The following is a 10765-nucleotide window of genomic DNA, read 5'->3' as shown; positions in this document are numbered from 1 at the left end:
GGCCAACCCTTACTAAACACTGACCCTGGCTTCCCAGTTGCTATAGCTCTGACGTCAGGACGTTCCTGGGCACGTTTGGGAAGCGTAGAAAATAAACAAAAGACGAAAAGAGAGAGGTACACATTTTACTTGGCAAAACTAGCTTTGCATCTACGCATTATCGTTTACAGCAGGGGCTGTCATAGCCATGGAAAACACATTATCGGTACGAGTGAGTGTATTTTCAGACCAGGGAGGTAGGAAATATATGGAAGATGTTACCGAGGTTGTAGTAGAGCAAGAGCCCAGTGACGAGGAGCTTGATCCGGTCGGAACCGCGGAGACAAAACTGGACATCTGTGACTATGCCAACTACACGCCAGAAAACAGGCTAGAAAATCGGACTCCGATAAATGTTACTAGTTGTCCTTTGCCCGCCACTATTTCATGGATGCAAACGGAAGAACACAAAAGTGGTTGCATTGTTGCAGCAGAACCGGTGCTGGATGTCAAGACTCGACCTCGGAGATCTGTGGCTTTCTTCGCCGTGTTTGATGGCCACGGGGGCCGAGAAGCGGCGCTTTTCGCTAGGGATCATCTGTGGGAGTTCATTAAGAAACAACGTGGGTTTTGGTCCAAGGATTACGATGAAGTATGCGCAGCAATCCGCAAAGGATTCGTTGCTTGCCACCATGCAATGTGGAAAAAGCTGCGTAAGTGAGTTTGTAGAACTATGGGAAGAGACATGTTCTGTTTGTTTTGTAGTGTGTACTTGTAAATACACATGCATTACGCATATTTTCTCGCATATTTGCAGATGACTTGCAGTAAAACACAATATTAGTGATATACAATATTTGCCTATTAGAAATGGTCCTTTGTGCAGTTTGGAATGCTGGAATGGTTCGCGCTTATACTTGAAGGTCAATACGTGTGTTGGCAAAATTACAGTAGGAGAAAATGTCGGTCCAAAACAAGCGAGCAAGATTATTTTTGCGTAGGGTATCGACAGCCAAATATCCAGTCAGTGCATTGCTGCCTTGCACCCCTCAGCTACCCATTATTGTGCTGCATTTCAGCTGTAAGTATCCGATGTAACAAGTGATGTTTTAAAATTGGGCGCCAGAAGAAAACTGGCGGAAAAAAATGCCCAACGATCTTTCTCATCCCCCAGCACTGACAGTTCTGCTTGTAGACTACTATGCACTCAATTCCTGTGGTGTCGTGCTTGACATTTCTACAGTGGTTCACATTGGCAATAGTGAAATTATTAAAATATGTTTTTATGATAAAGGACAGTTTTAACCAATTGACAATTTCATTAAGACAACAATTTACGCATTTAGGTGGCACCCTGTTTTGGCTTTTGCTACCATATCAAAACAAGCTCTTCCTGGTTGGGTTGATTAGATGGACAACTGCCTGAACCAATTGAGTGGGTCTACTTAAGTACAAAAAAAAATCATCCAATCAGAGCGTAGATAGGGCGTTTCATCATTTACTCCGCAGTCCAGCAGTCGAGGCAAAGCGTGGCGTAAATAATGCTATTTGGCAGTGATGCTGAACTGAAGGCAGAAACCTTAAGAAAACGAAACTGGAACGTGAACCGGGCCGAAACTATAGACTGTAGGAAAACACGCTGCACGTCGAATTTCTGAATTTGGAGTAGTTGTTTTTGACATTGGCAGTGTTTATTCACTAAACATCGTTTCCCCCACGTTCTTTCCATTCCTCTGAATATTTACTGACGTGTGGCATTCCTGTTGTACATGGTGTTCAGTCGTATTATTTAATTTTTTAAATTTTTTTTTTTTTTTACGTTTAATGCTAACAGAAATGGTGATATATGGACACACTATTCCAGAGTGATTTCGATCAGCATCTCCTGACTCTATTACCCAAAAATTAAATGACACAAAACAAAATGTCCAGTAATTTTAGCTGAATAAGGTTATGTGTATATTTAGCTAAATACTACCCTTATAAAATAACTGCCGTTCAACTGTAGTTGTAATGATTGTTGTTATTGTGGTATCACTGCAGTAGTATGCAATATTTTGGGTGTACTTGTTTTTTATTGCAGTATTGCTGCAGTTATAATGCAATTTAACTACTTCACTTGCAGTACTCATGAAGTAGAAATTATTTGTACTGCATTTTTGTAAGGTTAGTAGGATTAATGTAGGGCCTAAGTTATGTAACAGCCAAGTTTAAGTAGGAGCTAAATAGATACTACTACATTATGCTATGTTGTTTACATTATTTTATTTATTTATTTTTCTGGTGTGCCTTATATATGACTTTATTTAAAAAAATGCATACACATAAATATATACTATGCACTCTCATGGAGATAAATATGTAAAGAAGCATTTAGATTTAGACACTTTGCTAAAGAGTAAAATTGCCACCCCTCAGTTGGCAAATGATGTGGCAAAAGGCTAAGGGCAATAATGATCATACAAGAAACCGTCAAAGTAAAGGAAACACTTAAATAAATGAGGGATGCAAAGTATATTGGAAGCAGTTGCTTCCACAAAGGTGGGCTTCAGTGACAAAGACTGCTGAACTTGCTGACGTTTCATGAGGAACAGTGGCTAAGGTTATATTGGCATGGAAGTCTGAGGGACAAACATCATCAGCTAGGGGCATCTGTATTTGAAAGCACCTACTCCTTGACTGTGATGTCCATGCATTGGTTCAAGATACAAGACAAAGAAGAGTCCACTGCAGACTTCACAGAGAGGGTTATCATAATTGCTGTTTCCTTTACATTGGCAGTTCTTGTAGTAGCTGAGTATCTGTAAATTTAAAGAATCTGTGGTGAAAGATCCTGAATGTTTGGACCTGTGTTTGGTTTCAAATGCTGTAGTACTCTGGTGTCTCATTTGCTAAGGAAAAGGGGGCTTACTGTTTGCTTGCTTTGCACTTCCCTTTAACCTGGTGGCTTACATCTCTCACATTATACATTATAATCCAGCTGGATACTTACTGAAGCAATTTATGTTAAGTGGATTTCTTAAAGGCACAACGACATTCTACCATCTGGGATGTGAACCAGAAGCTCTCTGGCCAAGTCTGTTTTAGCGAATCACTCTGGCACATTTGCAGATGCCGGACCACGCATTAGGTGGTGCGTTTTTGGGGAAGCTCAGCTGGCATAGCCTAGATCCTGTAGTGCTCTTTGGCATAACATGTGTGACCCTCTAAAGTATGACCCGACCACACTGATGCATAGCCTCAGCATGCTGACTCATCGAAATTGTATCCTAATACTCTACTATGGATGGCATCTCCCATGTGAAAAAATAGTGTACTAAGCATGCACTGATGTGATATAAACTTTAATTATACTTAAAGCGTTTTAAGCATAAAATGGTGTACTTCAGCATACTGTTTTTTCACATGGACTGCCCTTGTTCCAGAAGTGATGTCACAGGTAATTATTTCTTGAATGGCAGTGTACAGTGCTGCCGTGTTTTTCCCCTCTCATTTACGCTAATGCTTTGAGCATAGCTAGTTTAGACAGAAACATCCAGTTGACTGAAAGCTTCAGAAGAAATTTACTGTACAGTCAATTCCCTGTAATTGCTCATTAGATAACTGCATGCTATGTTTTACTGTACGTTATGCAACTTTAATCATATTTTTTGACATAGTCCTGGTAAAGCTTATTCCTAGATGTTTTTGTCTGGTATGCGTCTTCTATTTTTGAAATCATTCGTCGGCCTTTAAGAGGACCAAAGCAAAGAGTGGATACTTCAACTTTAATCCCTCCTGGCAGGTTCCCGCAGGCGTAAATGTGAATGTCGTGCGTTGAGTGAGAAGTGTGAGGCGGGAGTGCGGCGTGCTCCCTCTGAAGCCTGTCTTTCCTCCCCGTGTAGCTGAGTGGCCCAAGACCCTCATGGGCCTCCCCAGCACCTCGGGCACCACGGCCAGCGTGGTGGTGATCCGGGGGGACTGCATGTTCGTGGCCCACGTTGGGGACTCCGCGGTGGTGCTCGGGGTGCGGGACCCTCCCACCGAGCGGTCCGTCCAGGCCGTGGAGGTCACGCAGGACCACAAGCCTGAGCTCCCCCAGGAGAGGCATCGCATCGAGGGCCTGGGGGGCAGGTGAGAGGCTGTGCACAAGCTCTTAAACCATATCATATGCATATGCAGTACTGGCACAAATTATGGAAAAGCTGCATTTATAAACCAGTGTGACGATTAGTCCATCATTTTTCAACAGTTTCTCTTTTTGGCAAAATAAATGTAATATGCAGTAAATGTAATATCAACATAAAACAAAAATGAAGAAATAGTTAGCATTTGTGTGTTAAGCGAGTAATTATCCTTGCACTTGAATATGTATTTCTTTGTTTAGTATTTTTCCTGCATAAAACGATCATATTCATGCGAAGAAATAATTTTTTTTTGCATACTTTGTTTCAAATTACTGTTGGTCACATAATGTCATTACCACTCGTGGTCAAGAAGATAACCGTTTGAATACATTTTTATGGACAAACATTCGTACAGATAGAAGTTTTGACCGTACTAATCTTTTCTTTAAGCGCATTGTTTCTGTAATTTGTGCCAGTACTGTATATACACACGTCAGCTTGCAGGCACCTGATTGACCAGCTGAGGGTTGCTAGTGAGCAATGAAGTGCTGTCATTTTAACCAACTGAAACACTCCCATCCCTTGGTGACAGCCAATTGTGTCGTCTTGTAGGACTGCCAGCCACAGTCAGCACTGGTATGATCTGGATTCCATATGAGACTATGAGGCCCATCCATAGACTAGAGCAGTGCCTTAACAGGATGAGCCACCCAGCAGCTCATTTCCTCGCCACTGTTGCCTCTAGACTTGCTTTTTTAGGCTGAGCTACGCTGTTAATTATATTGTGACAAATGTTTTGTTAAGTGTGGTATGTAAATAGATTTAGATTTTTTTATTCTAAAAAATGAACTATCAAGGGCCTGATTTTCTGTGCAGGATGCAATGCTGGATATTGCGTAGAACAGGCAGCTAATCTGGTGTCTTGGCTAATCTATGTTGCTGACTGCCTGCCTTGTTTTCGCCCTGTACTGACCATCTCCAGTGTGATGAAGAAATCGGGAGTGAACCGTGTGGTGTGGAAGAGACCCAGGCTGACTCACAATGGCCCAGTCAGGAGGAGCACCGTCATCGACCAGATCCCCTTCCTGGCCGTGGCTCGAGCGCTAGGTAAGCAGGACGAAACGGCTCAAAATGGCTGACTCTATCCACTCTCCTCACCAGGTTGGGTTTCATATAAACTCTTATCCCTTTGCATAGGGTTTTAAAACACTATATCTGTGAAAGGCTCCCTTGTGTGGTGGTTATTAGTTGTTGAATTCCCAATGTTTCCTCTGGGAGGAAGAGTGGAAAATTCATGGTGTTTTTCATTGGACTGTAAGTAGCTTCTGGTTGAACTCATGTTGGGGATTGTTCTGCCACCTCCTCTCTGTTAAGCCCCGCCCTTATGGAGAGAGAATAGTCTTAATATCAAAAAAATAAAAAAAGGAAACTAAGAAACTTAAGTCACTGAATGCGCAAATGCTGATTCAACACTTTGCGAGCCAATTTAACATTTGAGAATGTTCTATTTCAAAAAAACACATGCGGAAATTGAAAACATGTTTTTGGTTTTCAGATACAAAGTATGAGGTATTTGTGCAAGAGGGAAAATATGTATTCACAAATCTGTATGCATTTGTAGAAATCAGAGCACATTCATTTCAATTTACAAGACCCGTTGAGAGATATTTGTTTGCGGATAGTGAAGCACATTTGTGACTTGTCTCTTATTTATGGGTCATGATGCAGACATTTCTGAATAATATTGAGACTAATCTCTCTCCGTACGCCCTCCACTCTCTCTTTCCGGACAGGTGACCTGTGGAGCTATGACTTCTACAGTGGGGAGTTTGTTGTGTCTCCAGTGCCGGACACCAGCGTGGTCAGACTGGACCCCAGAAGGCACCGCTACATAATCCTGGGCAGCGACGGGCTGTGGAACATGGTGTCGCCGCAGGACGCCGTGAGCCTGTGCCAGGACCACGACGAAGCCTTGGTGAGTGCCGCTGTCGGGGCCTGGAGGGTCCTGGGGGGTCCTGGGGGAGTCCTGGGGGGGTCCTGGGGGGGGGGTCCTGATGCTTCCGCGAGCCCCCGGAGTCGAGACCCGAACCGTGTCCCCTGCGCTTGCGTCCCCAGGCGCCCTTCGGCGTGTCCAGCGCCTGCCACCTGGTGACCCACGCGCTCCTGCGGTGGCGCCAGCGCATGCTCCGGGCGGACAACACCAGCGTCATCGTCGTCTCGCTGCAGCAGGCCGGGGGGCCGGCGGTACCCCTGCACCGCGAGGAGGTGATGTTCAACCTGGCCGAGGGGCCCCAGTACGGCGCGGACAGCGGATCGCGTTCAAGCACTCCGATCATTGAGGTGCGTGCAGAATAAGCAACGGCACACGCATACACACACGCACGCACACACACACACAGATAGACAATCAGACAGACAGACACACACCCGCGCACATACACATGCACACACACGCACACACACACACACACAAACAATCAGACAATCAGACAGACATACACATACTATTGTTTACCGTTCTACATCATCACGTCTGAAATATGATGGTGACCAAATATTCGCTGAACCAAAATCCACCCGAAAAACGTTTTGCGCGAGTTCTATGATCCAGACGCGGCACAAGAGCTGACCTTTACGTGTGCGTGTTGTTTACTGTCAGCGTGTTCTCCTTCGGATGGCGTCTGCTTTGGATGTTGACACTCATTAAAGCTTTTCCTCTCACTCGTCGAAATTCAAGCTCGCACAAAGGAAGCTGAAGTGTGCTGTGAGCAGCAGAGTGTCCGTGCCAGTTTTTTAAAATTTACCTTGGGGGGGTGGGGAGGGGATGCAGAGGCATTGAAGAGAGGGCCCTTGTCTGTGCATTCACAGCGACAGTGGGCACCATTGTTGCCGGGCTTGTGAAGAACAGCCACTCGTCTTGTTTGTACACCTGCAGTGCTTTTCAAAGGCCGGCTATTATCTGCTGTTTTTAGGGAGGGAGGCGAGTGGCGGAGAGTTGGCCTTTCTGCACGGGAGAGAATGTTTTCTGTTTGTCTTTGATCTCCAAATGATGACGTGAAAAGAGCAGGCAGATTAGAGGAAGGGACACTCCTTCAGAGCTCTAATGGTGGACGTGGCAACCCGACCCTGCTGTTGTTCTTGCACATTCTGGATCTGGGTGCATTACGGAGATTTCTTGCTGGCAATTTGGATGAGGGTTCATGACATTCCGTGTCGTAGGTGTTCAAACCCCGGAAGTCAAAATTGTCCTCGGAACTGTGTTCTGGGTTGGGCCCACAACCTATGAAATGTGACCATTTAGAACTGCAGTGAACCAGCAGCTGTATTGGAGTAGCTGATTTTTGCAGGACTGCAGCAGCGAGGGAGCCAAAGACAAAGAAAGACGCAATTATGTCAAAACACAAATACCATGGCAACCTACCTGGCATTTAAAGACAGGATGCACTAGCATGCTAAAAAAAAAAATAGCTGAGTGGTGTGGTAGAAGTGCTACTGGAGAATTTCTACAGCAAAAAATAAATGGGCACATTAGTCTTGAAGTAATAATTATTGCTATATCCGGAGGTGCTAATGCATTTTACTACTTCAGTAATTTAAAAGCTCATCTGGTGTTTCGGTCCTGACTTCACTAACTCCACAGAAATAAAAATGATAGAAAACTCAATGCACTGCCAAACACACTTTGCTTAGAATTCTGAGATGTGACGGAGTGTGGCACAGTGGGTAAGGAACTGGGCTTGTAACCGAAAGGTCGCCGGTTCGATTCTCGGGAAAGGACACTGCCGTTGTACCCTTGAGCAAGGTACTTAACCTGCATTGCTTCAGTATATATCCAGCTGTATAAATGGATACAATGTAAAATGCTACGTAAAAGTTGTGTAAGTCGCTCTGGATAAGAGCGTCTGCTAAATGCCTGTAATGTATAATGTATGTAATGTATGTTTCTTGGATGAGTTTTGTGCGTTATCTTAATGCGGGTGTTTTATGTGGCACACCAGCTCCCTGACCTGGCTGTGTGTGCTCCTCTCTGCAGCAGACGCCGGACCTGGAGGTGCCCTCGCCCGCGTGCGAGCTGCTCCCTGCCCTGCGGCGGCATGACTGCCTCTTTGGGCCCGGCTCGTACGACCTCTCCGACCCCGCCGCCGACAGAGGCACTCAGCTGGGCGCCGGCGCGCCCCTGCCCCGCTGCAAACGGACCCCGGAGGCCCCACAGAGCCCCGGCGGCCCGGCCGGAAAGAGGCCCCGCCGCGGCCTCCCCTCCCCGGCCGCGCCCCGCCGCAGGAACGCCGAGCGGCTGTCGGCGCGCCGCGGCGGAAAGGGCCACGAGCCGAACCGCGACGTCCCCGCCCTCCTGCAGCAGCACAGGAAAGCTACCGTGTGCGTGTGCTAGCGGCTCCCCCCTCTCTCTCCACGCTGTGGATATGGCCGCCGTTCTTCTCTTCCCGCGCCACCAGGGGGCGCTCGAGGGCACGGCCATTTCGTGGTCGCAAGCTAGAATTTTGAACATTGTAACATCCAGAATGCGTTTAAAATATGTTGCCTAATGGTGCACCACTGTTTTGCAATTGTTGTCTTTATACCTTTGTAAGGAAATGTCATCATGTTTGATTTTTTTTTAATGTAAAAAAAAGTGGGAATCGTGAGTTTAAGTCTACAGTCCTGGCAGATTACTCGTTGTTTACATTGTTAATTTCGCTTAAACTGTGGGTATTAAGTCTTTTAACTATTGTTTCTTTATTCCTCTGAGTGAAAATTAAATAATGGCCAATTTTACACCAGCATGTAAATATTCGTTCATACAAAAGGATAATCCATGTATTAGAAAATATCCAAGCTATACACCGAATCAGCAATATATTTTTATACATTTATATATTTTAATATTTCAAAAGTCTAAAGGATGCAACCAATTCAAATCTTGATGGTTTTCAGCCAGTGGATTTTGATTGTCTCTCTCTGACTGTCCATTAATAAGTGATCCTAGAACTGCACAATTTCTATATTATGTATACTGTCATAATTTTCTAATGTATTTTTTTTTTTTTTTTTTGCCATGGAGTTAGATGGTACATCCATCCTCTACTGAAGGTGCTGCTTTTTAATCAGTGGAAATAAGTGATACGTGTTGAAATGCCACATATAGGTGATGATTGTGTGGTCACAAAGGACACAAAGCCTTGTGTGTGGTCTAAGATGAGAGTGTGTGTTTACTTTTGCTCAAGAGTATTTGTCAAGTCAACTGCCATAAAAGCCACTGCTTATCATATGAAGAAGAGGACAATGGCTGTCATTTGGAATCTTCCACCCATTTCCAACAAAATACTCAGCCCTGGAAAAAAGGACGACTGGCCAGAACCTGGCAGTACAGGGTTGGGTGTAGTAGTGTGCAGGTTAAATTGAGCCTCTGAGAAAGTTCTGCACATTCCTCGGTGTTGTGAATGCCCCTCTTCACGCTGATAAACAAGCAGAGACATTCATTCGCAGTTCCTTGCGTTGTCCTCACACAGGGGGAGCTGGTACTCTGGAGTCAATGTCTTCCTCACTTCTCTTGCTGTTTCTGTACCGTCAACCAGCAAGAAGCTTGTTCAGTCCCCAGTGGAGAAATCGGGGGACTATGATGGATGGAAGGTTCTGGAGATGGATGGAAGGTTGCGGGCACAGTGTTGGGTGGAAAGCACGGTTCTGACATCCCATTGTGTTAGCAATTTCATTTTTCAGAAAGTGCGTTTGGAATGGATGCGTCCAAGGACGAGAAGGGAAAGGTCTGATGTAGTTTGTACATTAGATGTAGGTGTGACCCAGCCTGTTTGCCTGAATTTGCCAACCATGTTGACTAGATAGGCAATTCAATTAAATAGCTTCTGGAGCGCTGACATTTCGATATCTTGAACAGGCTGCTCTCAGAATTCCATTCTTAAATGCAAAAATTGTGGTCTTATTTCCTGCTCCACAGGCTTGTTAACTGTAAGGTCTTAATTATGTGGAAGATCAGTCTGTTCCAGTGCATATAGGAATGTAATCATAAATGCATCTCATGTGGATATGTGTTTAGTGATGCTTGCATCTGAAAACTGTAAGCAATACAGTATAAGAATGTGAATGTGCCTCTTCATGAACTGGTGTTTTGGATCATTTAAATTGGTAAAAATATGCATTTTCCTTTAAGTTATCTAGACAAATGCATGTTATAATATTTATCTGTCACTTGTTAAATGTTTTATTACGAAAACAGGTGTCTGGTTTTTTAAGACCAAAGTGCAATTTGACAGTTGTATTTTTCGTTTGTTTCTTTCATTTATTAATATTTTGTGAAAAAAGTGTGAAAAAGAAATGACAGGTTTCGTATTTCAGGGATTTTCAGCATGCACAATCTTGTTTATTTGTTTTGAGAAGGTTGTTTTAGTAGTTCTAGAGGTTATGCGACAGTTATAGGCACAATTGTGAATTTGTGATATTCTCGCCATTGTGACCCAACATTTGCTGTACGTACCAATAATTTGTGCTTGTGTACAGTCTCAATGTTGAAAATCATCACATGCTCCGAATTGTACTGGATGTCAGTATGTTCAATAAACAGGTGTTTTCTCTGCTCATTGTTGACATCTATTCTTTTCTGTAGATTTCATATAGCTGTGGAATTTCAAGAAACAATTAATGTAAAATAGTACTGCTGTTCCGTT

General features: G+C 44.2%; 1 protein-coding gene across 3 annotated transcripts; it reads left to right on the top strand.

Annotated features, from left to right (window-relative positions):
• LOC135262809 (protein phosphatase 1D-like) lies at positions 1-10678 on the top strand. 3 transcript variants are annotated; one of them, XM_064350081.1, is made up of 6 exons: positions 1-116; positions 3864-4092; positions 5068-5192; positions 5879-6060; positions 6201-6425; positions 8119-10678. In XM_064350081.1, exons 2-6 carry the CDS (start codon positions 3884-3886, stop codon positions 8473-8475), a joined length of 1098 nt encoding a protein of 365 aa, XP_064206151.1. In that variant the 5' UTR covers positions 1-116; positions 3864-3883; the 3' UTR covers positions 8476-10678. The 3 variants fall into 3 exon arrangements, with proteins under 3 accessions (XP_064206151.1, XP_064206150.1, XP_064206149.1); XM_064350080.1 differs by having other exon boundaries at positions 3-692; positions 8122-10678; XM_064350079.1 differs by having other exon boundaries at positions 3-692.
• The last annotated feature ends 87 nt before the right edge of the window (positions 10679-10765 follow it).

This window comes from Anguilla rostrata, chromosome 9 (assembly GCF_018555375.3).
Source record: "Anguilla rostrata isolate EN2019 chromosome 9, ASM1855537v3, whole genome shotgun sequence".
Lineage (NCBI taxonomy): Eukaryota > Metazoa > Chordata > Actinopteri > Anguilliformes > Anguillidae > Anguilla > Anguilla rostrata.
This window is presented reverse-complemented; position numbering and strand designations above follow the sequence as displayed.

Excerpts from the sequence above, each read along its gene's own strand:
- LOC135262809 (XM_064350079.1), top strand. The coding sequence starts at position 188 with ATGGAAAACACATTATCGGTACGAGTGAGTGTATTTTCAGACCAGGGA. Across the intron at positions 693-3,863 it reads TGCAATGTGGAAAAAGCTGC|CTGAGTGGCCCAAGACCCTC; the intron begins GTAAGTGAGTTT and ends CTCCCCGTGTAG. Across the intron at positions 5,193-5,878 it reads GGCCGTGGCTCGAGCGCTAG|GTGACCTGTGGAGCTATGAC; the intron begins GTAAGCAGGACG and ends CTTTCCGGACAG.